This window comes from Malaclemys terrapin, chromosome 14 (genome assembly GCF_027887155.1).
Source record: "Malaclemys terrapin pileata isolate rMalTer1 chromosome 14, rMalTer1.hap1, whole genome shotgun sequence".
In the NCBI taxonomy this organism is placed as follows: domain Eukaryota; kingdom Metazoa; phylum Chordata; order Testudines; family Emydidae; genus Malaclemys; species Malaclemys terrapin.
Genome location: NC_071518.1, coordinates 5,486,695 through 5,513,309, shown reverse-complemented (window position 1 = coordinate 5,513,309; position 26,615 = coordinate 5,486,695). Strand labels below are relative to the sequence as shown.

Below are 26,615 nucleotides of genomic sequence, written 5' to 3'. Positions count from 1 at the left end.
TTATTATTATTATTATTATTTATTTTTTCACAATTTTTATTTATTATTATTATTTATTACATGCATTTGTATGGCAACCATCACCATGTTACCTGGCTTAAAATGAAGTTAAAACTTTTTTCTGAGGTTCACAGAGCTAATACCCTACACATATCCAGTACACAGTCAACTTCTGGAACTCATTGCCAGGGGATTCTGTGAAGGCCAAAAGTATAGCTGAGTTAAGAAAAAGATTTAGATAAGTTCATAAGGTCCATCAATGGCTATTTGCCAAGATGGTCAGGGATCCAACCATATGCTCTGGGTGTCATTAAATCTGTGACTGCCAGAATCTGGGACTGGAAGACAGGGGATGGATGACTTAATAATTACCCTGCTTTGTTCATTTCCTCTGAAGCATCTGGAACGGGCAACGGTCAGAAGACAGGGTCCAGGGCTAGGTGGACCATTGATCTGACCCAGTGTGGCCATTCTTATGTTCTTATCCTTCAGCAGCAAGACAGACTTCAAAAGGAAAAAGATGAGAAGAATACTGGGAGAAGACTAGATAAAAAGAATCAAGTGAGGCTGAAATTCAGGTCAATGAGAGGATAGTGGTATAATACTGCAAAACTCTGTGCCTGTGTTATATTTCTAAGCAGCACACCCTCATAGATTGTTGCTGCTGGGAAAAGGGATAGTGTGTTTTTTTCTGTGTGGTTGGCGGCGGGGGGGGGGGAGGGGGGAATCTGTTTGTTTTGTTTTAGTTCATTTTATCTAATCTGCCTGCCTAATATGTTTATCACCGTGGTATTCAGATACATACAAAATTAAGTAAAACAACCATTCCGTCAATAAGACTATCCTATGTTTTCTACCAACACCAAGAGCATGTGCTTAATTTAAAAAAATAAAAAAGTTTTTCCTTCTGTCACCTTTAGGGTAGTTACGGGGGGGGGGAGGGGAACGAATCTATAGAACTGGGTTTTATATTTTTTTCTGAAGGTGGTGAGATCTTTGCTCTTTCTCATAGTTGGTGAACGAGAATTCCATAGCTGCTAATCAGCTGTAAGAGACCATATTCTCCTGTGCTTGAGTCTTGTTGTAGGTAAGATCTTCTCCAGCATGGGGGCTCATGGTCACCAGGAGGGAATGGTAATCCCTGAGGTAGCCAGGGTTAGTCCATTGAGGGCCATGAAGATCTGGGTCAGAGCTTTAAATCTCTGTGCATGGAAGCACTGCTAGCTCAGGGGCACACTCGCAGAAATATGTGGACCATACCCTGCCTTGGAATGCCCACCTAGACTTCTAGTGAGGTGGGCCAACAAAAGGGAGAGACACTGAATTCCTGCTGCTGGCTGTGGGTTTTCTTGTAGGTGCCTGCACACTGTTCTAGCCTGAATTTGACCCCTGATATTCAAAAATACTCTTTAAAAGAAGTTTGCTTAAATTAATTCCAGGAAGAAATAAAACTTTAAGACTCCAAATTTGTTTAGCTTATATAGGATGCTCCTAAAATATTGATAGTATATTACGGTGATGGGTCTTTATAAAATTTATGCAGATATAGTGTATCAGTTCAGAGCCTACTAATGTCTGATTAACATTGAACATGTTTTGGCATTTAGGTTTTTTCCATCATAAAACCTAAACATTTTACTTGCTTTTTTAATAATCTCACCCAAAATTATTTGAAAACAACATTTTTATTTACTTGATTTTTTGAAGTCACTATTTTGTGGGATTACTCTTCCTCAGATATTTAATTGAACTTTCAATGTGCCTTCAGTTAGTTTAAGCCCACTCAACATCAGACATTTCCATGCTCTTGTGCCTAAAGAAAAGGAAGAGTATCATCAAACTTCTTGTTCTGCATGTATTTAGTGTCTGAAATAATCAATTCTGTTGAAAGTGAAGTTTCTGTTTTCTTTAGTTTAGCCATCTTCTATTACCTGTTCTGAAGCAGTGAGAAGGGATGTCAGAGGAAAGCCCACTGGAATTGGGAAAGAAAGTTCAATTTTAGGGCAGATTGTTTGTTTAGTTTTTCAATACAGTTCCTTTGTTTTTAAAGTCAGTTGCAGATAAGAATTATAGAATTGAACTGGTAGTCCAAAGATCTTATGAACAGCCAAACAAAGACTGTATGCTTAGCATTTGCTAAGGTTTTCCAAGACAACTCTTGGTTTCCTAGTGTTGTATGATATAAAACCTTCAGTCTTTTGTCTCTCTTTTTTAGCATTTGCAACACTGATGTGATAATTTGACTTGTTTTATACTTGATCCAGGAATTGCCATGAAATCTGCAAACACGTTAAAGTAAAAATCAGGCTGACTGAAGTGTACAGGCATTAAGATAATTTACTGAATTTAAGCTGCTTTAATTGTTTGTATTAGTGGGGAGCATGATCTATCGGTTAGAGAACAAGACTGGATTTTATTCTCATCTCTGTCACTGACTCTCGGTGTGACCCTGGGCAAGTCACTTCCCCTCTCTAGACCTTGGTTTCCTCATGTGTAAAATGGTGATAATAATATCCACCTTTGTAAAAAATACTTCGAGTACCTTGGATTAAAAATGCTCTATAGGCCTAATCCAAAAGATGGAAACACTCCCATGGAGTTTAGAGGGCTGTGAATTTGCACAGTGTTATTATTACTGTATGTAGCAAGTAGAAAGTCCGGTATTAAGGCAGGGATATACAGGTCCTCTTGTCATGTGATACAGAGAAAGTGTGAAGTCATGTGGAGGGGGTCAAATATGCTGAGCTGTGACTGAATTTGGATTGATCCTCTCTTTGGCTCAACAAATTGAAAATAATATACTGCACCATTATCGCTGCAGTTCTAGGTTTTATTTCCAAGTTCTTTTTCAATAAAAAGGATGGGTCAAGTCAGGAATTTTCCATCTCCACTCTCATCCATTCATGTTGTAATCTCAGAAGCAGGACAGTAGTTTGAATAGACGTTACAAGAGTTATTTTATTTTATTTAGAATATAATCTGTAAACTTTGAAGACATTAAGAACTTTTCCCTCATCCCCTCTTTGAAGTTCGGTCCTGGGTTTAATTTAGGGTTGGGATTTTTTTTTCTTGTTTTCATTTTTACTCTCTCATTTGTCCAATGGGTGCTTCACATGGTCAGTTACACCACTTTCAGTAGGTAAGCATGATTTAATCAGATCTAAGACAACAATTAAAATAATTTGTGCAGTGGGTAGGGAACACTAATAAATCATTGTCAGCATCAAATTATTTTGTCTTTAATTTATAAATACCAGACTTGTTTTGAAGTGTTATAAACAAACAAACTGTGGTTGGGCCTGGAATACAAATATGTAAAAAGGAGCACAAAAGAGTGTTTACGAGTTTGGAAAGAAGGCTGTGGTCTCACTTCCAAATGATAAAATAGCCTAGCGTGCCTGATGTTGCATATGTAGCGTGTTGACACTAGAATTCCCTTTTCTAGACCACAAAATGCACCCACAATATTGTTCATATCTGTGACATGTTACCTACTAATAGGGTTGGCAATTTCCTGGGAAAAACTAGCTAAGGACAGAGTGCTGGTAAATACCAGCTTAAACTGGGAATAATAAAATTATTATTAGAATATACTAATAAAAAGTATTGCAAAATATTTAGCAATCTGATAATACTTTTGCAGTAATATGAGCTGTTTAATTTTAATTAAAGGAAATAAAACAAAAGAAGAGCCTCAATCTAAAGTGATATGCTATTGAGTTGGCTACCTCAAACAGAAATTGAAACTTCTGAATCTGGGAATTCCCTTTCTTTGTTTATCATCCAAACAAGGAAGGGGGAATTCCCAGATCTCAAAGTTTCAATTTCTGTTTGAGGAAGACGGCCAAACTAACTGTCCAGTCCAGTACTCTGTCTCTCGATGTGGCTGGCTGGAGTGCAGCTGAACTCATGGAGTACAGTGATTCAAATCCAAATATCTCAACACGAGCGAAGGTAGAAGACCACTTGCCCTAATTCACAGCTATTTTGAGAAAGTTCATGAAGATGGCAAAGAGAGTTTTAGAGGCAGAAATTGCAAAGAAAAAGTGATGGGAAGGCTGACCATATGAGGAAGCATTTTGTAAAATACAGTGGGAAGAACAAAGGGACACAAGAATCACTGCCTTTGGCTAAATGTAGGCAAGTATTAGAATCAGAATCTGAGGATGAAGGTGCTGATAATACTGCATTGCCATTGCCGGCTACACCAAAGCAAAGTGAGATTCAAGTCAGCCAAAGACGAAGAGGAGGAATGATCATGGTTTTTCACCCACAAACAGATACTTTGTAACAAAAACAACTATAAAACTGAAACAAAAATTGCAGAATTTTTATGGTGGTAATATTCCCTTTTCTATTGTTATTGAGCATACAGTTTTCAAGCGATGATCATCTGCCTAAGGCTATGTGACAAAGCACCCAACCAAAAGCTGGTAGTGGGTGAACTGTTAGACACAGTTACTGATGGCTTGAGGGTGTAAGTACACAATGAATTACATAGAAAAGCAATTATATTGATACAAGATGGCTGAAGTAATATGCACAATGACCCACTAATAGTTAACTGTGTGCAGATAGGGGAAAAAACTGTGGTTTCTGTATCAGCTGTTGATATTGGAAGCAATAAGAAGATTGGAAAGTACTGTGCTATGCTGGCAAGTTGTGTTCTTAAGAGCTACCTGACAAACAATTTGGAACTAGATGATGACACTTTGGTTATGTATGGATGGGTATCACGCTGGCTCAACCTACTTGGACAAGACCTTACACCAATTGCTTTCATGAAACATGTAGATTTACAAAAGTATTTCCATAATCACCATCAACCTGGAGCCTGGTTAAAAGAAGGCATAGGATCTGTAAAAACCAAATTCCTGTTGACACATGATGGAACAGTCAGTGAATATGCCTGGAAACATACATTAAAAACCAGCCCCATTCTCTCAGAGTTGTGAGTGATCATGAGGCAGAACTTGAAGATAGCGTGATCAGTATAATTAATAATCAAGGGATTTACGAAGAAGCAAAGAACTTGATCAGTCAGTTGAAACCAGTTGTTGGGGCACTTGACACACTCCAAAGGGATGCGTCAACAATTGCTGCAGCATGCAAAATATGGTTGCATCTACTGAAGAATGAAGATCTTGCACCACACAAAGCAAAAGCACAAAAGAGATTTCATGAGGCAATTACTCCTGTACATACGTCGGACAATCTCCTTTATCCAAAATACACTGGAAAGAAATTGTCAGCTGAACAAGGAGAAACTGCAAGGCAGTGGTTGCTCATCAAAAATCCTGACTTTCTGCCATATTTACTTGCATTTAAAGTAGAAGAAGCTCCATATCCAGAATCAATGTTTTCATCCATTATCAAGGAAATGGTATCCGCCTATAACATGGTTGAAGAATGCTGATATTCCAGTTGGCTTCATAGAACTGATGGTGCAATTGCATCAGTGTCCAGCAAGTTCAGCAAGCCAACTTTGGATACATCAATTCAAAACTGAGGAATAGGCTCATTCTGTTCCACTGCATCGAAGTTAGTCTTCTGTTGCAGAATGCAGCGTGGCCAAATGGACCTGGACCTGCAACTCTTCATGCTTCTGATTGCTTAATGCTTCATGCCTACAGCTCTGCATTACTGTTGTTTTAATATACTCAATTTTTTTATTTTTATGTATATAGTATTGAAAACTGAAATGAGTCATGGCATGCATACCTTCCTTGAGAGAATACCAAGCCAAAATATATAGACATTCCAATGTTCAGTATTATAATTATATATATTAGTATTACACCAACTGTAGTTTTATTTTTTGTTTGTACAATCCTCAATCTCTGAATCTACTGCCTTATGTAACTAAAACTAAGTGTAATATCGTATGCATTTAATGAAACAGTTTTTAAAATAAAAAATGCCTTAAACTAGGACTAAGTAGTTTTCCTGGGGTGGTAAAAACCACCTTTGGTAAATACCATGCCATCCCTGCTCCCAGGTCTTACGTCTGTCCAGCGTCGTCATCCCTCCCCCGCACCCCAGAGAGGTTATATACAATCCTGGCCCACAATAATACATAAACTTAATAAAATAAGGTCTTTCAAGGATATTACTGAAAATTGCCATCTCTGTCACAATAGCATCACAGAATCTACACAACAGTGAGACTTAATCTAGGGAAAAATTGTGAAACTGGGTTATTTTCTGAAATGTTGGTGGTTAGCCATTAAAGCTGTTTATCCAGATGTTTTAGAACACTACTATTTTATGGTTCTGTCTGTAAGATTTTATGACTTGGATACAAAGGATTTATATGAGTGATTTCCTTTACTTCTGAATTCATGAAGACATTGCACAAACATAGTGCCAGAAGAGAGGAGAAAGTTTTTTTAATGTATTTTAGCAATTTATTATACTGACCTGTATAAAGTGACATTTTAAAAGCCATCGTCTTAGGGATAGATACTCATTGCATTTTTTTCTATATGAACTGTAAAAAGCTGTCATAGTAACTCATTGGAGGCATGGTTTAATCTTCGTGTAGGAAAAACTTTTCTGATTTAAATGCTTCTTGTGTATTATGGGAAGAGCAGGTATAAGTCCATGTATTTGTTGCTATAGTGAGTGTAATCTTTGTCAGCCAAGCAGATGGCTGCACTGTTGTAATAGCTATGTTGGTCCCAAGATATTAGAGAGACAAGGTGGGTGAGGTAATATCTTTTGGAAGTTGGTCCAATAAAATATATTACCTCACCCACCTTTGTCGCTTTAAGCAGATGGCTGATATTTATTCTCCAATACACTTAAAAAAATTAAAACGTCTCAAACAGTACTATTGGTTAGATAATCATAGAAGCATTGCCTATGGGATTGGTAACTGGTTAAAAGACAGGAAACAGGTAGGAATAAATGGTCAGTTTTCAGAAAGGAGAGAGGTAAATAGAGGTGTCCCCCAGGGGTCTGTACTGGGCCCAGTCTATTCAACATATTCATAAATGATCTGGAAAAGGGGGTAAACAGTGAGGTGGCAAAATTTGCAGATGTTACAAAACTACTCAAGATAGTTAAGTCCCAAGCAGACTGCGAAGAGCTACAAAAGGATCTCACAAAACTGGGTGACTGGGCAACAGAATGGCAGATGAAATTCAACGTTGATAAATGCATAGTAAGGTACATTGGAAAACATAATCCTAACTATACATATAAAATGATGGGGTCTAAATTAGCTGTTACAACTCAAGAAAGAGATCTTGGAGTCGTTGTGGATAGTTCTCTGAAAACATCCACTCAATGTGCAGCAAGTATCAGGGGGTAGCCGTGTTAGTCTGTATCTACAAAAACAACAAGGAGTCTGGTGGCACCTTAAAGACTAACAGATTTATTTGGGCATAAGCTTTCGTGAGTAAAAACCTCACTTCTTCGGATGCAACCGAAAGCTTATGCCCAAATAAATCTGTTAGTCTTTAAGGTGCCACCAGACTCAATGTGCAGCGGCACTCAAAAAAGCGAACAGAATTTTGGGAATCATTAAGAAAGGGATAAATAATAAGATAGAAAATATAATATTGCCTCTATATAAATCCATGGTATGCCCACATCTTGAATACTGCATGCAGATGTGGTCGCCCCATCTCAACAAAGATATACTGGAATTGAAAAAGGTTCAGAAAAGGGCAACAAAAATGATTAGGGGTATGGAATGGCTGCTGTATGAGAAGAGATTAATAAGACTAGGACTTTTCAGCTTGGAAAAGAGATGACTAAGGGGGGATATGATAGAATTCTATAAAATCATGACTGGTGTGGAGAAAGTAAATAAGGAGGTGTAATTTACTCCTTCTCCTACCATACAAACAAGGGGTCACCAAAGGCAATTAATAGGCAGCAGGTTTTAAACAAAAGGAAGTATTTTTTCACACAATGCAGTCAACCTGTGGAACTTCTTGCCAGAGGATGTTGTGAAGGCCAAAACTACAACATGGTTCAAAAAAGAACTAGATGAATTCATGGAGGATAGGTCCATCAATGGCTATTAGCCAGAATGGGCAGGGATGGTGTCTCTAGCCTCTGTTTGCCAGAAGCTGGGAATGAGCGACAGGGGATGGATCACTTGATGATTACCTGTTCTGTTCATTCCCTCTGGGACACCTGGTATTGGCCACTGTTGGAAGACAGGATACTGGGCTAGATGGACCTTTGGTCTGACCCAGTATTGCCATTCTTATGTTCTTATGATGGAAAATAAAGAAGGCCATTGGATTATTAGTATAGAGCAGATGCTGACTCAGATTATAACCGTCTAAGATTCCTTCCTTGGACCGATCAGTGGAATAGCCAAATTGGAAACAATTCTGTAGTTAATAGGACTCTAGGAATTTGGTTTAAAATTAGGAGAAATTAATATGCGCTTTTCTCTCATCTTGACCTCCACTGAGGGAAACAGGCACCTCTGATCCCCCCAGGTTTGCATGAATAGGAGGTGATAAAAAAGGAGATATTTCTGTGTTATAAACACCTATACCACAATCACATTTTTATCATTCTTGATGTACTAAGAAAGAAGCCTTTCCCTTAATGTCTGTTCTTTCAAATTTTGGAAAGGAAAAATTGAAAAAGAAATAGGACCCAAGAGAGATTGGCTGAATTACAAAGTTACCCAACAGAAAGGTATAACATGAAAAGTCTGTCTCATTACTTACTCTGAGTAAATCCAATATAGAAGGACTCTCTGTTAAACAGCAAGAAGTATTTCATGTAGATATTGATACGGAGGAGTGGCAGGTGGATTTTTAAAGCACAAAGCTGTGTTATTGCCAATAATCTTGTCAAAATTCAGAATAAAATAACATAAAGGATTATATCCCCTCCAAATTATACGCCACTAAAATGAGTCCTACTAAAGCTTGATGGAAGGAATGCAACCACAAAGGTACAACCTGGTACTATTCTAAGCTTTGCATTTTTTTCATGTAATATAATTTCTATAATATAGATATAATGTAAAAGGGATGTAGCAGTCCAATCACCCACCCAATTCTGGGGGTTGGCGGTCAGCGATAACATGTACAATGTCAGAAATTGTCAAGAATTGCTGCTCTTGGCTGGTAAATACTCATAAATTCAGACTGTGAAGTGCCTCCAGTACAGGAGTTACAAAATATATGGCATGGAGAGGAAATGCATAAATTAACATAGTCCTTTAAAAACAAAATCAAGCAGTCTTTTGCAGTGTGGTCTCCTTTTCTTGACTGCACCTCAGCACATCCCAAATCATTTGAGGTCACTCTAGGACAGGAATGGGCAAACTACAGCCCAAGGGCCGGATCCAGCCCACGAGCTGTTTTAAGCCCTTTGGGTCGGGGACTAATCACGCGGCTCAGCCCTGCTCTAGCGCTCCAGCTGGATGCTGGGTGAGGACCGCGCCATGCTTGAGGAAATTGCCTTGAAAAGTGGAAGATGAATACACTGTGCGCCCAAAGGAGTCCAGTCTCTTGTTCTCCTTGTCAGACGGGGTAAATTGGAAAGGCTGGTGCTTATTTTTCTGGTTGGCCGCCTCGACCACTAGCGAATTGGTTGATGGGTGAGTAAATAGAAACTTCCAACCCTTCGACGGGACAAAATATTTGCGGTCCAGTCTCTTATACCTATCCTATCTCATAGAGCTGGAAGGGTCATCGAGTCCAGCCCCCTGCCTTCACTAGCAGGACCAAGTACTGCTTTTTGCCTCAGATCCCTAAGTGGCCCCATCAAGGATTGAACTCACAACCCTGGGTTTAGCAGGCCAATGCTCAAACCACTGAGCTATCCTTCCCCCCTTTGGTCTAAATCATTCTCTCAGAATCTTATCCATCTACCCCAGTGGTGGGCAACCTGTATGCTGTCCCGTCGAAGGGTTGGAAGTTTCTATTTACTCACCCATCAACCAATTTGCTAGTGGTTGAGGCGGCCAACCAGAAAAATAAGCACCAGCCTTTCCAATTTACCCCATCTGACAAGGAGAACAAGAGACTGGACTCCTTTGGCCGCACAGTGTATTCATCTTCCACTTTTCAATTTCGAGTAGTGAATTATGCGGCGCTCTTAGCAAAATATCACCACAAAAATTATGCTAAAGTAATGCAATTTATTGATAATGTGTCAGAAGACAAACGACAACAATTCAAAGCAGTGGTGTCCGAGGGCCAATTGATCTCCTGCACAACTCTTCAGGTTGCTCTCGATGCTGCAGATGCAGCTGCCAGATTCACGGCCATCGTCATGAGGCATGCCTCATGGTTTACTACTTCCTCCTTTCCCAAGGAGATACAGAGCACTGTCCAGGATCTTCGCTTCGATGGGGACAAGCCTCTACAACCAATGAGGTCCTCCATTCCATGAAAGAATCACGTGCCACACTCAGATCTTTAGGCCTCCAGCCACCTGCCACAAAAAAGAGGCAGGACAGATCAGCCATACCAATGGCCACGCTACCATGCTTTTGCACAAAATCAACACTTCAGACAATATGGTTCGCAGCAACAACAATGCCATAGACCCAGAATCCAATGACGTCGCCCTCCACAAACGACAGCGACCCACCCTCCTGCCTCAAACAAACAAATTTGAAACCTTGGTTAAGGGTACAGAAAACCTCCCACCCTCTTCAGCATCAATTTCAACCATCCATTTCTTTGGACACCATCTGCGCCCGTTCCTTACCAATTGGAAAGCTATCACTATGAACAGATGCATCCTGGAAATTATCAGATCGGGTTATGCCATCCCCTTCCTCTCTGGACCTCCTACCCACCCTCCCACCCCGTCCCTTTTCAGGGACTCCCTCACAAACAGTTGCTCCGTCAAGATGTACAACACCTCATAGAGCTAGAGTGATAGAGCGGGTACCAGCTCAATACAGAGGGAAAGGATTTTACTCCAACTACTTCTTGACAGAAAAGAAAAATGGCGGATGGTGCCCTATCCTCGACCTTCGACACCTAAGCAGGTTTGTCAAGAAACAGAAATTCCGGATGGTTACTTTACCAATGATAATTCTGACGCTGGAGCAGGGAGATTGGTTTTCAACCCTCGATCTCCAAGACACATATTTCCATTTCACTATCCACCCTGCCCATCAACATTTTCTCAGATTTGCCGTGGGAATGGAACACTACCAATACAGGGTCCTGCCATTTGGCCTTTCCACTGCCTTGTGTGTCTTCTCCAAAGTGCTAGCAGTCGTAATAGAACATCTCAGAAAGAAAGGGGTCCTCATTTTTCCTTACCTGGACAATTGTCTCCTCAAGTCCCCACTCACTTGGAGGCGATCCGAGTGACTTCTGCAACTATGCACAGCTTCCACACCCTGGGTCTGCAAATAAACAGAAACAAATCTACCTTATGACATACCCAACAAATCGATTTCATCGGGGCACACCTCGACTCCACCATGGGTCTTGCCTCTCTTCCCCAGGCCAGATTCCACACAGTGGGTACCCTAATTACCCAGATACGTGCCAGCCCACGGGTTACAGTGTGAGATTCCCTGCAGCTGTTAGGGCACATGGCCACTTCGACATTCGTGGTCCCAAATGTCCACCTGTACATGCGATGCCTTCAGGGGGGCTAGCCGTGGTATACAAACCAAATATCCACAGATTAAACAAATTGCTAACTATGCCTCCGAAAGTCAAGGACTCGCTTCTCTGGTGGACCTCTCCTATCAACATCTGTGCCGGGATTCCCTTCCGACAAGAACCCCCTTCACTGACCATCACTACAGATGCATCCCTCATAGGATGGGGAGCGCACATGGGTCACCTCACCACTCAGGGCCTCTGGTCCTCTACGGAAACCAAGTTTCATAGAAATCTACTTGAGCTCCAGCCGTACACAATGCCTGCATCCTTTTCCTTCCCATTATCCAAAACTGCAGAATTCGGATCATGACCGACAACATCGCATGCATGTTCTATGTGAACAGACGGGGAGCCCGGTCCTACTTCCTCTGCATAGAGGTGGTAAAACTATGGAATTGGTGCCTTCAACACAATATCCATATCTCCACCTCATATCTGCCCGGTTCTCAGAACACCACCGCAGACAAGTTCAGTCAATCCTTCCCCAAACAGCACGAGTGGGAACTCGACGACGCCATCCTATCCATCATTTTCCAGACCTGGGGTTATCCCGAACTAAATCTATTTGCCACGGCAATAAACAAAAAATGCCCGACATTCTGTTCCAGAGCCAGCCTGGGGAAACACTCTCGAGGAGACGCCTTCATGTTCCCATGGACCGACACTCTCATGTATGCGTTTCCACCAATACCTCTGTTGAACAGAATAATACAGAAGATAAGAACAGACAGATCCAATATCATTCTAATAGTCCCATCGTGGCCCTGACAACCATGGTATCCCTTCCTCGTGCGGATGTCGGTCAAGCCGTCGATTCCTCTCCCCCCCTCCCCCCAGCAACCTCGTATCACAATGCAGGGGCCAGCTATGTCACCCTGACATACAGCGACTCCACCTGAGGGCCTGACTAATCAATGGTTCTCTAATGAGGAGTTAGCATGTTCTGAACAAGTGCGGACAGTCCTACTACACAGCAGGACACACACCACACGCACTACTTACCTACATAAATGGAAGAGGTTCACATCTTGGTGAACGGCCAAACAGACCTCCCCAGTTTCCGCCCCACTCCCACTGATACTGGATTACCTGCTAGACCTTAAAACAGTAGGTCTCTCCGCGAGTTCCCTCAAGGTCCACCTCGCGGCAATCACCACATTTCACCATAAGATCGACAACGCTACGGTCTTTACCAATCCAGTAACCAAAAGGTTCCTGAAGGGCATCCAAACATTCTATCGTAAAACCGTAGACGTAAAACCGCCTGCTGCGCCCTGGGACCTCCACCTAGTCCTCAAAGCCCTGATGGATAAGCCCTTTGAGCCAATGGCTACCTGCTCCCTTCTCCACCTATCCGTGAAGACCACCTTCCTGATAGCAATCACGTCTGCCAGACGAGAAGGAGAAATGGGAGCACTCATGGCGGAACCTCCGTATACCACATTCTTCCGTGATAAGGTCATACTCCGCACACACCCGAAGTTCCTGCCTAAGATGCACTGTTCCTTTCACCTCAATGAGCCAATACACCTACCAACATTTTCCCCCAAACCCCACGCTAATGCTTTTGAAACAGCAATGCACATTCTTGATGTGCGCAGAGCACTATCCTTTTACCTGGATAGAACAAAACCCCTTTTTAGGAAAATCCCCAAATTTTTCATCTCTACCACTCAGCGATCACAGGGAAAAGCTATCTCTACGCAGAGACTCTCCAAATGGATTGCAGACTGCATACGTCTCTGCTACCAACTGAAGCACATACAACCCCTGACATAAATTAGGACACACTCTACTAGAGCTGTCTCCACTTCCACTGCCTTTCTCCGTAATGTCCCGCTTTCTGACATATGCAAGGCAGCTACCTGGGCATCGAACCTCACCTTCGCCAATCATTACACTCTCATGCACACACAGCATCCGACACCAGGATGGGTAGAGCTGTCTTGTCAACAGCCTTCTTACCTGATCCAAAGTCCCGACCATCCTAAAGGATACTGCTTTTCAGTCACCTGAAGTGGAGCACCCACAGGGACATCTCTCTCTCGAAGAGGAGGTTACTCACCCTGTGCAGTAATTGACGTTCTTTGAGATGAGTGTCCCTGTGGGTGCTCCACTACCCACCCTCCTCCCCTCTACTTCGGAATCTGGAACGGACTCCATTGTAGAGAAGGAACTGAGGAGCCTGGGCCGTGCACGCGCTATTCAAACACTGACAGCTCGTGAGGCAGGCACAGCGCGTGCACGGCCCGTAGGGGTACTGCTGTAGAAATCTCCGATCAAAGGCGCTGGGACGCACCTTGACCTGAAGTGGAGCACTCACAGGGACACATGGCACTGTTGTAATTGGTGTCGCAAGATATTTACGTGCCAGATGCGTTAAAGATTCATATGTCCCTTCATGCTTCCACCACCCTCCCAAAAGACATGCGTCTATGCTAATGAGGGGTTGTGCTCGATAACGATCCAAAGTAGTGCAGACTGACGCATGTTCACTTTCATCATCTGAGTCAGATGCCACCAGCAGAAGGTTGAGTTTCTTTTTTGGTGGTTTGAGTTCTGGAGTTTTCACATTGGAGTGTTGCTCTTTTAAGACTTCTGAAAGCATGTTCCACACCTCATCCCTCTCAGATTTTGGAAGGCACTTCACATTCTTAAAACTTGGGTCAAGTGTGGTAGCTATCTTTAGAAATCTCACATTGGTATCTTTTTTGTGATTTGTCAAATCTGCAGTGAAAGTGTTTTTAAAACGAACAACGTGTGCTGGGTCATCTTCCGAGACTGCAATAACATGAAATATATGGCAGAATGTGGGTAAAACAGAGCAGGAGACTGTAGCGGGGTGAACACCCGCTCCAGCCCGGAAGGGGTTGGAAAAGCCCTACAGAGGGCTGGGGCTGGGGCAAGGAGCAAAACCCCGGCTGATTGGCGGAAGTGGCTGCAGCTGGGGCCATGCCCCAAACAGAGCAACTCGGCCTTATAAGAAGACCAGGGCGGACAGAAGCTCAGGAGTCTCACTCTGACTGGAGAGAGAGACAGGCCAGGCTGCTGGGGAACTCATCCAGGGACCTAGAGTGAGGCAGGGCCGGGGAAAGGCCTTGGGGGCAGGGAAGCCCTAGGCCAGCAACTCCCCAGGCTGCAGGGCCTGATCCTAGGCCCACATAGGTATTGGGGTTGCAGAGGGGCAGCCTGAGGGTGGGCAAAGGCAGCCAGTCCAAACCCCTTGTTGCCTGTGATGAGTGGCTGATAGACTGCAGTCCGCCCCAGGGGGCGGGGGCTAGATGGTGACTGGCAGTAGCCACGACTGAGGCGACATGGGGATAGGGGGTGGTGGTTCCACTGGATGGGGAGACCCAGAGAGAGAGTGGGGTACGGCCAGGGGGGCAGCACCCAAGCCAAGGGCACCGGGGTCCGGGAGGGACACGGGGGCCAACGACAGGTGGGACACCTGGCCTGCAGAGGGTGCTCCGACGACTGGTGAGCTAATTCCCAAGACGACCAGCAGGAGGCGCCGCAGGAGTGAGTCTGCGCCTGATCACAGAGACATACTATTCTTCCCCAAGTAGTTCAGTCACAAATTTAATTAACGCATTATTTTTTTAACGAGCAGAAGTATGTCCTCTGGAATGGTGGCCAAAGTATGAAGGGCATACAAATGTTTAACATATCTGGCGTGTAAATACCTTGCAATACCGGCTACAGAAGTGCCATGCGAACGCCTGTTCTCACTTTCAGGTGACATTGTAAATAAGAAGCAGGCAGCATTATCTCCTATAAATGTAAACAATTGTATTTGTCTTAATGATTGGCTGAACAAGAAGTAGGATGTGTGGACTTGTAGGCACTGAAGTATTACATTGTTTTGTTTTTGAGTGATGTTACGTAACAAAGCCTCCAAAATTTGTAAGTTGTGCTTTCATGATAAAGAGATTGCATTACGGTATTGTAGGAGGTGAATTGAATAACACTGTTTCTTTTGTTTATCATTTTTATAGTACAAATATTTGTAATAAAATAATACTATAAAGTGAGCACTGTACACTTTGTATTATATGTTGTAATTGAAATCAATATATTTGAAAATGTACAAAAACATCAAAAATATTTAATAAATTTCAATTGGTATTCTATTGTTTAACAGTGCGATTAAAACTGCGATTAATCACAATTAATATTTTTGTGTTAATCGCTTGAGTTAACTGCAATTAAATAACTACTAATTACCTTTTCCAAAGTGATTTTAAGAATGTGAAAAATTGCAAATTTTGTGAAAATATGGCCTACAGCGTTAACAGTACTGTATATCCTTGTAAGCTAGGGGCATCAGAACCTGGTCCAGTAACGAGAGCCAATCATCCCAGCAAAGCCCTTCTCCTACCCCATATCATGGGCTTTAGAATACATCTGTAATAACAAATGAAGCCAAAGGTTTTTATGCAAACATAAAATCTAGCAGAAAAAGCCCCAGCTCTGGTTAATTACAACACAGCACTCTGGTCACTGACTGCAGGGCTCTAGCTCCTCCTCTCCTCTCACTGAGCATCTGGGTTTCTTCTGGAGGTGTCATTGGGCCATTAGTCCCCAGGTCTGCTTTATTACCCTCCCCCCGTACAGTTACAGGAGACATGGGCAGAGATCTTCCTCTGACTATTGGGATTCAGGCAGGGCCTCTGATTCTACACCCTGATTCAAAGGCCACTGGAATAATGGACATGCTCCCATGGACTTAACTGGGCTTTGGATTAGGGCCACAGAACAGCATGATGTAAACACCAGTGTTCCATTTTGGTTCTCTCCTCAGAATGTTGGTGTAACCCCCAACTAGGCTAATGGGAATTGGGTGCACTCATTACAAGAAAAATAGGTTCAGCAGTTATAGGAAGCAGTGTGTAAGTGCCGCATAACAGCCTCATTCTGTTTGTGTTAATCAAAGGTGGTTTTATTTTAATTAAAGAAATGAAACCGGGAGTATTTAGCATAATCCCTCAGGATGGTTTTGTGCCATCACTAGTGCTGATACATTTTGAATACAGAACTGTTTTGTATTACAGAATCATAAGAGAGGTAAACGTTTCCAGGTATGTTGGCTGTTAACCGTTTCACTAAAAAATTGAAGGAATCCAGATTTTATAAAGCACAACAAAGTGCTTCTGGTCTAACTGTCCTTCAGTATGAATACCTATTCTCTTGGAAACCCTTGCAATTTAACTTAACCATTATTGATGGATAGTTTTTTGGTGGGGTTCCTGTTTTTTTGGTCTCACATCTGTTTTGTAGTTACAGATGTTTCACAATGTTCACAATGCCTTTGTAATTATGGTTGTTTACAGGATATTTTCTCTGTTGGTTTGTCTGCAGGTGTTACAGGGTGCTCAGTTGATAGCTGTTGCCTCTGCAGATCCTGCATCTGGGGGCGTAGATGGATCCCCACTCCAAGGGAGTGATATCCAGGTCCAATATGTCCAGCTGGCACCAGTGACAGACCACGCTGCTACTAATCAAGTATGTATTTTTTCCCATTTGAAAGTACTTAAAAAGATGCTAATGCCTGTCAGAATAACTATGTTTCTGTCCACAAATATTCCATTCCCTTAGGGTTTATAATACGCAATTTCTCAACTCTAAAAATGTCTCCTATAATGAATGCCTCCATTTATAAACAGCCTTTGACTATTCCTGGCCTTGTTCCTACCTCTGAGTCCTTGCTCGATTGCCCCTAGAGTATAGTCATTTTAGTCATCATCATTTTCCTGAATCAGTAAAAGAGGAACACCAAGCTGATAGGACAGGAGGAAGATGTTTGCCTAGAGTCATATTAGGAAAGCTTCTTTCAGCCTGAGGTTCTCAAGTCCAATCTTCTTGAAGGGTGCCTGCCCTTCCTGCCTGCAGTTCAATCATTTTGATCCACTGTTTGGATTTCCCACATCAGCTGCAGTGTTAGCAATTGTAAGCAAACACTTGAAGCTCTCTTTTAAAATGGAAGCATTATCCTTCATGCCAACATGAATGTTCATGTAGCTGGCTATAGAAAACTCTTGTTTTTCTCAGGAAATATAAAGGTACTTGAACTCGGCAGTGATCTCAGGCCGTCTGACTGCAACCTGACAGCCACTCACCAAGAGTACATGCCTAATTTCTCATCCGTTTAAAGCAGTGACTGATGATGATGGCAACAAAACGAGGCTGGTCTCAAACAATGTCAAATTTTCAAAGGTAGTTGCTTTACTCCCAAAACTGCTCAAAGGAGCCCAGAAGGAACGCAAACTGAACTGCCAGCCATATCATGAACGGTATTATGACAGCAGTGCCACTAGCTGGCTCCAGAGTTGGATTTTGTCACCATTCCTATTGTAAACCCCTATTTTGTGGGGATGTCTAACCTGGCTGCAAATATTGGCTATGGGCAAAAAATTGCTTGATCAGCTCTCTGGAAAAGAAAATGTTGCATTTTGTAAGTTACGATGTTCTCCAGTATTGTGGTATGTGTATTGGAGGTTACCAGTTTGACTGGCTTGTTTTAGACTGTTAAGATTAAAAAATAGTTTTAGACTGTTAAGATTAAAAAATAGTTACAAATCAAAGTCCTGCTTTTTTGAGAGCCTCCTGAGTGGTGCAGAGCATGCTGGACTCAAATTGGAGTGAATGCAAATTGAGGTTGCTCAGCAACTTCAAGTTTTGGGAACAAAAGAATTTTAAATGGCCTGATAGTTACATGAATTTTGAATACAGAGGTGTAATAAGCAAGGCCTGCTGCTGACCGTGTATTCTGTCATGAGTGGAAAGAAACCCTTCCCAAGTGTGCTGGAAGTGTGCATATCCAGAATGACATGCAAGAGCGATAAGCCTTGACATGTAACCTGAAGCTGGTCTATTGTGTCCAGGAGCCTTCTGGTGTTTTAAGGCCACCGTAAAAAATAATAATAATAGTGATTATGCATTTTTATTTATAGATCCCCTATGCCTGAAGGCCTCTGTGTGCCTAAAATAATATAGCCAGAACTATGCCTTAACAGAGTGGAAATATATGGCCCAATAAATTATCAAACCAGTATTGGAACAAAATATTCCTGTACATTGTCTACCCATAACGTACAATAAATAAGGACAAAAATTGTGTTTTTTACTAATGACCACATGGCTCTTCCAAAGCAAAGTACACTTAATCTTAAGGCAAAAGAAAATATATGAAAACAAAGAAAGGTCCCACATGCGTACTAAACATACTAGAAATTGCCCATTTTCCACACGAGGAGGCTAGTAGTACAATATCCTTTCCAACCCTTCAGCAAGGGTTGGGGTCTCCCCTTGTACAGAAGATCCCATCTGTTTGCTCACTCAAAATGAAGGCCCGGAGTCTGTTTAAATTCAGCCAAACATCTTTCTTTGTCTCTTGGTCTCTGGAAAACCACGTTTGAACTGGTATATGCAAACCACCTCAGGTACCTCTCTGGAGTTGTTTACAGTCTTTGGTCTTGTCTACACTACAGACCTATATCAGCATAGCTACGTCGCTCAGGGATGTGAAAAATCCATCCCCCCCTGAGCAACGTAATTATACCGAGCTAGCCCTCCATGTGGACAGCGCTACGTCAGTGGGAGAGCTTCTCCTGCCAACAAAGCTACTGCCTCTCAGAGAGGTGAATTAACTAGCATCTTCATTAAAGCACTACAGCAGCACAGGTGCACTGATGCAGCATTTTAACTGTAGAAGTGCCCTTACCAGCTCATCTTAGTCTGTTTTGAGTTCCTGGAGGAGCTGTAGTAACCTTCCCCCCGGCGCAGAACCCAATCATACATAAATCATTCATAAATTTAAAACAACGGTCCCCAAAGATACTGCATGGGATTGCAGCGTCTATCACAAATGTCACAGACAATCAGCTTCTCAGTACGGGGCTCTTGCCATATTTATTTATTTTAAACCTTTCAAGTGCCATGCACACTTCTGGCTCGATCCAAGTAATAAAATACTGGTGCATCACACATTCAGAGGTGCTCGTTCATAGTAAATTGCCATTGCAGATCTGGGCCCCAGAGTGTTCCCCTAAATCACTTCCCACTGAATTTGTTAGGGAGCCGGATTTTTTGTGACACTATCATCCCTCTCCGCTATTAGATCTGACAGGCAGTTGGTTGTCGAGTCCAGCCGTTGACATAGGCATCTGTCTCCCACACGATTGGCAACCACAAAAGGAGTCACTTTCTTTCAGAGACACTTTGCACTGTGTTAGGTTTTAACATTGTGGCTAACCACAGAGATTTATACCAAGTTGTAGATAAACTGAAAGGAATGTAAAACAAGAGGGGTATGGAAAGAAATGCAAAAAAGGCTAAAAATAAGTTCACGGTAAATAGTTCCTAGTTTGCACAGACTAAAAACTAAGAAATCATAAATGTAAATTAGTAAAACGAACCTAATATTTGCATCACCTTAAAATGTATGGATTACTTAGGAACTCATAAACAAATAACCAGGTTGGCTGAAATGATGGAGTGGTCCTGCATAACTGGAAATGAACTGATTGGATAAAGGGAAAAATATTAAATGCACATCTTAGCTCAGTAATGCAGCAGCAACCTGTATTATTTCTTTTTCCAGAAAGTTCTATGCAGAGATATTTTCGTGATCTCAAACATTTTGAATCTGTTTCTGTATCCAAGCTTGTCAAAAGTGGGGCTCATTGTTGTCCTCCAGAGCCAAAATCCAGTACCCTACACAAATTCCAAGTTGAAAACATCACATGTGAACACCTCAGGTCTGAAAATCAGCCTCTAATTTCTCACCTTTCTGCCCTCCAAACAGTGCCTTATTGTTTATGGATGCCAGGTTGCACATGTAAAATTAGAGGCAGAAATGAAGCTCCTTTGAAATTAATCACTCCTTTGAGTTGAACTGAAGCAGATACGAATGCCCTGATGTTCAATACTAATTTCAGTTTATTCAAGCACAGTTTTGTACTTGCAAGTTAATTTAAGGCACAAGTGTTAATAACTAGAAGTCTGACTGGTAACACTGCTCTACAGCCAAAATGCTTCTGAAATAAATGTAGTCAAACTTTACTAATTCTGGGTCACTGAGAACGAATATGATTAAAATTGTTGATTGGCTCTAGTTTTCAAGATATGCTATTGGGTCAGTATATACGACCCTTGACTTGGGAATGGCGGAGGATAAGTGAGTTATAAAGGGAAGGGATCTCAATTTAAACCAGAAATGACTAAAATACATCTTTGACTGGATCTATGAATAAATCTATGACTGGGTTTGGACAGTACTTGCTTTTTAGGCAAAACAATGAATGATGCAATCTGAAGCTGGTATTGCATCATACATGATATGAATTGCATCATGTTATTCCTAGAAGTCATGGATGATGCAATCATAACGAAGCTTACATCACTCTGCTGAACAAATTGCCCTATATCAGCTCTAGAAATCATACAGTGTCGTGCTCTCTTATTTGTCAGCGTTTGATTTTGCAAAGGGACACATTTCTGTTTAGCCAAAGTGAGCAGAGATGCCTCATACTTGTGTGAACAGTGCAGATAACTTCTGCTATGTTTGTGGTGAAGTGACTTTTGCATCACAAAAGCGCAGTATAACCACTATGGTTAAGAAAGCCTATCACCTTTATTTTGGCTGCAAAATTGGAGATCAGGACAAGAGGTGGGCCCCACACATATGCTGCAACACTTGTGCAACAAATCTTTGCCAGTGATTGAACAGGAAAAGGAAATCTATGCCTTTTGCAGTGCCAATGATTTGGAGAGAGCCAACAGATCATACCAGCAATTGTTACTTCTGCATGGTGCCTCCAGTTGGAAAAGGTGTGTCAAAGAAGAAAAAGTGGACTGTGCATTATCCAAACATTCCATCAGCTATACGCCCAGTACCCCATGGAGAAGGACTGCCGGTTCCTGATGCACCAGAATCATTCTCACTTGAGTCAGATGAGGAAGAGGATGAAACTTCTGGTCCTGAGCCATCAATGTCACAGGACCCACATTTTCTCCCATCCTCCTCCTCTGAACCACACCTCATAACACAAGGTGAACTGAATGACCTTGTCAGGGATTTGAAACTACCCAAGAGTAAGGCAGAGCTGTTGGGCTCCAGACTGCAGCAGTGGAATCTCCTGGCAGGTGATGTTAGGGTTGCCATGTTCCGTGACCGTCAAAAGGATCTTGTCCCATTCTTCTTCATGGAAGGTAATCTTGTAGCCTGCAACAACATCAATGGTGTGATGGCAGCCCTCAACGTCGTTCATGATCCAGATGAGTGGAGACTGTTCATTGATTCATCGAAGACGAGTCTTAAAGCTGTTTTACTGCATAATGGCAATGTTTTGCCATCAATTCCAGTTGGTCATGTAGTCCATATGAAGGAAACCTATGACAACATGAAACAACTTTTGAGGAGCATAAACTATGACCAACATCAGTGGCAGCTTTGTGGCGATTTGAAGGTTGTTGCTCTCTTGCTTGGTCTGCAGACTGGATACACAAAGTAGTGCTGTTTTCTCTGCGAATGGGATAGTCGTGCAAGAGATTTCCACTACATCAAGAAAGATTGGCCACTCCGACAGTCATTGGAGCCTGGGAGGAAAAGTGTTCAGCATCCACCACTTGTTGAATCAAGGAAGATTTTGTTACCACCCTTACACATCAAGCTGGGTCTGATGAAGAACTTTGTCAAGGCCATTGACAAAACACAAGCAGCTTTCAAGTACCTCCGTGGAAAATTTCCAAGGTTAGTGAAGCTAAGATAAAGGAAGGTGTCTTTGTTGGTCCTCAGATTTGTGAACTTCTTCGAGATGATGCATTTGACCATGCACTGAGTGGCAAGGAAAAGACGGCATGGAAAGCCGTCCAGTTAGTGGCAATAAATTTTCTCGGAAACAACAAGGCAGACAACTACAGATTGTTGGTGGAAAACCTCCTTAAGGCATACAAAAGCCTTGGTTGCAACATGTCACTAAAGATACATTTTTTGCACTCTCATCTAGATTTTTTTCCACCGAACTGCGGAGCAGTGAGCGACAAGCACGGCGAGCGATTTCACCAGGACATTGCAACAATGGAGAAACGCTATCAGGGCAAATGGAGCCCATCAATGCTTGCAGACTATTGCTGGACAGTGACAAGAGATACTCCATTTAATGAATACAAGAGACAAGCCAAGAAGCGCCGAGTAGACACTGAATAGGACTAAACTATGTACAGAATAGTTTTTTTGCCTGTTGTTTCATAATAAATTTTATTTATATAACCCTTTTGCTGATTTTTAAAGTGTTACATAAACAGGACAGGTGAAATATTATCATGTAAAGCAACCATAAACACATGAAAAGACCTAGGTTTACAATTTATGATTAAAACTCTACTATCTACACAATATACATAGACATAAAATGTAAAAACTTAAATATCTTAGAAACAATAGCCAGTCAGTTGTTTTAATTGTCATATTTGAATTCAGCACATCAAAATACATAATAAATAGCACATTTTATCTCTGAAGCAGACGACTTCTCAAAAATTGTAGACCAGTGTAATTTGTGCTCACAAATCAGGTACTTAGACATCTAACTAATAGTATGTCAGCGGTGCATTGCAGGCACAAAATTGCAACTGCATGTCCAGAGGTCGGGTTGAGATCTGGCTGATATTCAGGGCCTAGAAGTAGTTTGCATACTTTCGTGTCCTGATTTCATTCTTTACTTATAGAAACTCTAATGATTCTTGACACATTAATTTGCAAGAACAAAATGTGGTAATATCACATATTATTTTTTTCACTGAAATCTCCCGGTTGGGGGTCAAATTTTGGTTAACATGGGGGGAAAACCACACAATGCAAGCTCACTTGCAAGCTCTTCAAACAGTCTCGTACTTCTGGCCTGATAGCCTGAATCCTGGATATATAGTCAGTGCTTGTGTTATAGATTTTTTTTCCCCAGGTGTTTAGGTAGTTGCTTTAAAGCTTAGCTGTTGACAAGCTGTTAGCATTATTCTTCTGATTGGCACTGTTATATAGGACAAGTAAATAAGCAATCAAATGACTCAAAGAATTCCACAGGAAAAAAAATTGAAGCTACATGTATGTACTGGCAACAGAACACAAAAAAGCAGGCAAGAATTAATTTCACAGTGAAACCTTAATTTAAGAAGAAAGCTTTGACAAGTTGAACCTCACAGTATTTTTATTTGAATAAGCCACTACAGTCCAGCAGTGTTTGGGTAGGAAAACCATTAGCTGTGTTTCACTCCTGGTTTCTCTGAAGCCCCATCCCAAGTGTTGATGCTAGTTTTTCTTTATTAGGGCAGTAAATAGGGTGCCAAAAAGTACCTTTTTCCTCTAAAGGCAGTGTAGCTACTCTATTGCTCTTGCACCCTGTCCTGTTCCCAGAGCATCAGTTGGCTCAAAGTACAACTTATATGACAATCTAGGTTCACTTTGCTTCATGCAGAATCTCTGTCACAAACCCCTGAGGCTCTCCACATTAGCTACTCACTTGGAGGCCTCACTTGACTGGACCAATATGTGAATAACTCACATTCTTAATGCAAACATCTTTTTTTCTTTTTAAGAGTAAATCAGTTGCATGGGGTTTTGATTTGTTTTTCTTTTAATCCTGTTCATACAGGTCTATTTCCTCTCTGTAGGAATCGAGAATTCTTTGCCTCCTTTTAGAGGGAGAAAGTTAATTTCCCAGAAAACACCAGGATTATTTACAGTACTTTTATTCTTATTTGACCTTGTTTATTAGGTGTGAATTGCACTTAAATGCGCCTGTCTTGTTTGTCTGAGAACCCCAGGAGGAGTATACAAAAAGGCCCATTGTACACGGTAAAGGTGGAATGCTACTGTGCTAAAACTTATATAAACTCCCATTTCAATTCCAGTGTGTGCCTGATCCACACACAAGTTTTGGGTTGCTGTAACTATTTTGGTTAGGGTTTTGATTTTTTTTATCAAAATGGTTGTACTGATACAACCTTTAGTGTGGATGGAGTTATACCAATGTAAAGGTGCCTTTTAACAGTATAGTGTATTCCCCTTCCCGTACGAACATTAAGCACCTTTATGTCAGTGTAACTGCAGCCATACTGGAGGGAGAGCTGGGAGTGGAGTTCTGCTTAAACTTTGTGTGTGCGTGTGTCTTCTTTTTACTTTGCTCTGGTTTAAGTCCCCTTGATCGTCATCCTTTCCGGCTTTTTTAAAAAATTGGGATTTACAATTTATTTTCTGAGCAGCTTCCTAAGTATTTTATTTATTTTAGATGGCATTTTACCAAAACTCAAAAGTTGGGTTGGCACTAATGGTTCTCCTACATTCTCTGCCCATCTTTGGAAAAAAAACCACTCCTTTAATTTTGGACACATTAGGAAGATCTGGTAATTAATTGAGATTTATATGTGGCCAAAAGGAAGATAATAAAATATTTAGCATCAAAAAAGATATAGTGTTTTAATAACACTTTGCATTTTTATTAGCTTTATGTTTTTCAAAATGCTAAACAAACATGTACTCAGCAGTTTTCCCTATGCTCCTGTGAGCCAGGTAAGTGACATTATCCCTTTCTCCCAGGTGGGGAGGATGAGACAGTGAAGCAACTGGCATAGAAGGCCACATAGCAAGTCAGTGGTGGAGCGGGGATTAAAGATCTTGAGTAACTTGCTTTTAGCGTCTTCTTTAATGCACTTGCATTGAGAAGATAATTTGAAGTAAAATATGAATTCATTTTTTTTGTTTCTTTCCATAGAGCACAGATTCCCTTCAATCAACTATCCAGCCAGAAATGCAGATAGAACACGGAGCAATCCAGATCGAGTAAGGCAAGAATTGTGGAAGCTTCATAGATCCAGATGCCAGTGACCACAGTCAGAAGCTAAGGGTTGCTGCCCACGTACAACAACAGGAGAAAGGATGTGACCATCAGACTAACAGACATTTTCATTTACGTCTCCTGTAAATATCACTGTTCTGTTGGTCTGTTTGTTTTTACACACATGGCTAGATCCTCACCTGGTGTAAATCAAGGTAGCTCTGACTTCAGTGGAACTACATCACTTTACACCAGCTGAGGAGTTGGCCCTCTAAATATACAGGTTCATCCCTTAGGTATTTAAGGAAAAATATTCCCTCCATGAGAAAAAAAACAAAACACCTAATCAGTCAAAACATTAAAACCAAGTTAATGTTTTATCCCATCATTTCTTCTGTGACTCGTACCACTGAATGTCCATAGCTCTCTTATTGAACACATTGCTGCTTTGCAGTACATGCTTTATCACATATAGAAATCAAGAGCTCAAATATTTTTCATTGTTTAAACGGCTTTTTTATTTGCTAAGGTGTTTATAACAAAAAAAGAAAATGTTTAAAAAAAGAAAAAAACCATACTGCAAGTATTACCCTTTGGCTGGTGATTTCTGTTCAGTGTAATGAAAAATTGTATTTGCAAAAGACTAACAATTTTGTTTGTATTGTTGCTTAACTACTTTTCTAAGGAAAAAATGCTATCAAATGCTGTAATTATGCATTTCTAAAGAAACAAATAAATGTGTATTTATGAACAGTGTAATTTCCCTCTCCCCTCCACCACCCCATTGTATATCCTTAGGTGAGAACACATTTTACGCTGGTTATTTTTATAACACTATAGCTATGAAATATTTATAGATATCTGCTGTCTGTAGAGGCATAGGACCAATTCAGAGGTGAGACTAAGTAAAGTCTACAGGGAAGACAAGGTCTAGTCTTACTTTGGTCCCACCAAATAGGCATGATGCTGTTATTAGCCAAACCTCGGTCTATGAATTTGCAGTGGCATGCCATCATGGGAAACATTTGGTTTGTTTCAATGTGAACCTTTCTGAGCTTCAGAGTCTGCAAATTGCATCTTACACAGTAAATTTATAAAGCCATTTCAAACCAAATTTATAAGGGCTCCTCAGAATTCTTCTCCCTGGAGCCACTCCTGCCTCCAGCCC

General features: G+C 41.4%; 1 protein-coding gene across 2 annotated transcripts in view; it reads left to right on the top strand.

Moving 5' to 3' along the window:
- BANP (BTG3 associated nuclear protein) overlaps positions 1-26,324 on the top strand; it is a 262,099-nt gene extending 235,775 nt beyond the window's left edge. Inside the window, exons 13-14 of one of the 2 annotated variants that reach the window (XM_054049419.1) lie at positions 16,977-17,120; positions 25,385-26,324. In XM_054049419.1, the coding sequence (XP_053905394.1) occupies positions 16,977-17,120; positions 25,385-25,456 (216 nt within the window). In that variant the 3' untranslated portion in view covers positions 25,457-26,324. The remainder of the gene's footprint in view (positions 1-16,976; positions 17,121-25,384) is intronic. The other variant, XM_054049420.1, reaches the window with a different exon arrangement.
- Positions 26,325-26,615: the final 291 nt, after the last annotated feature.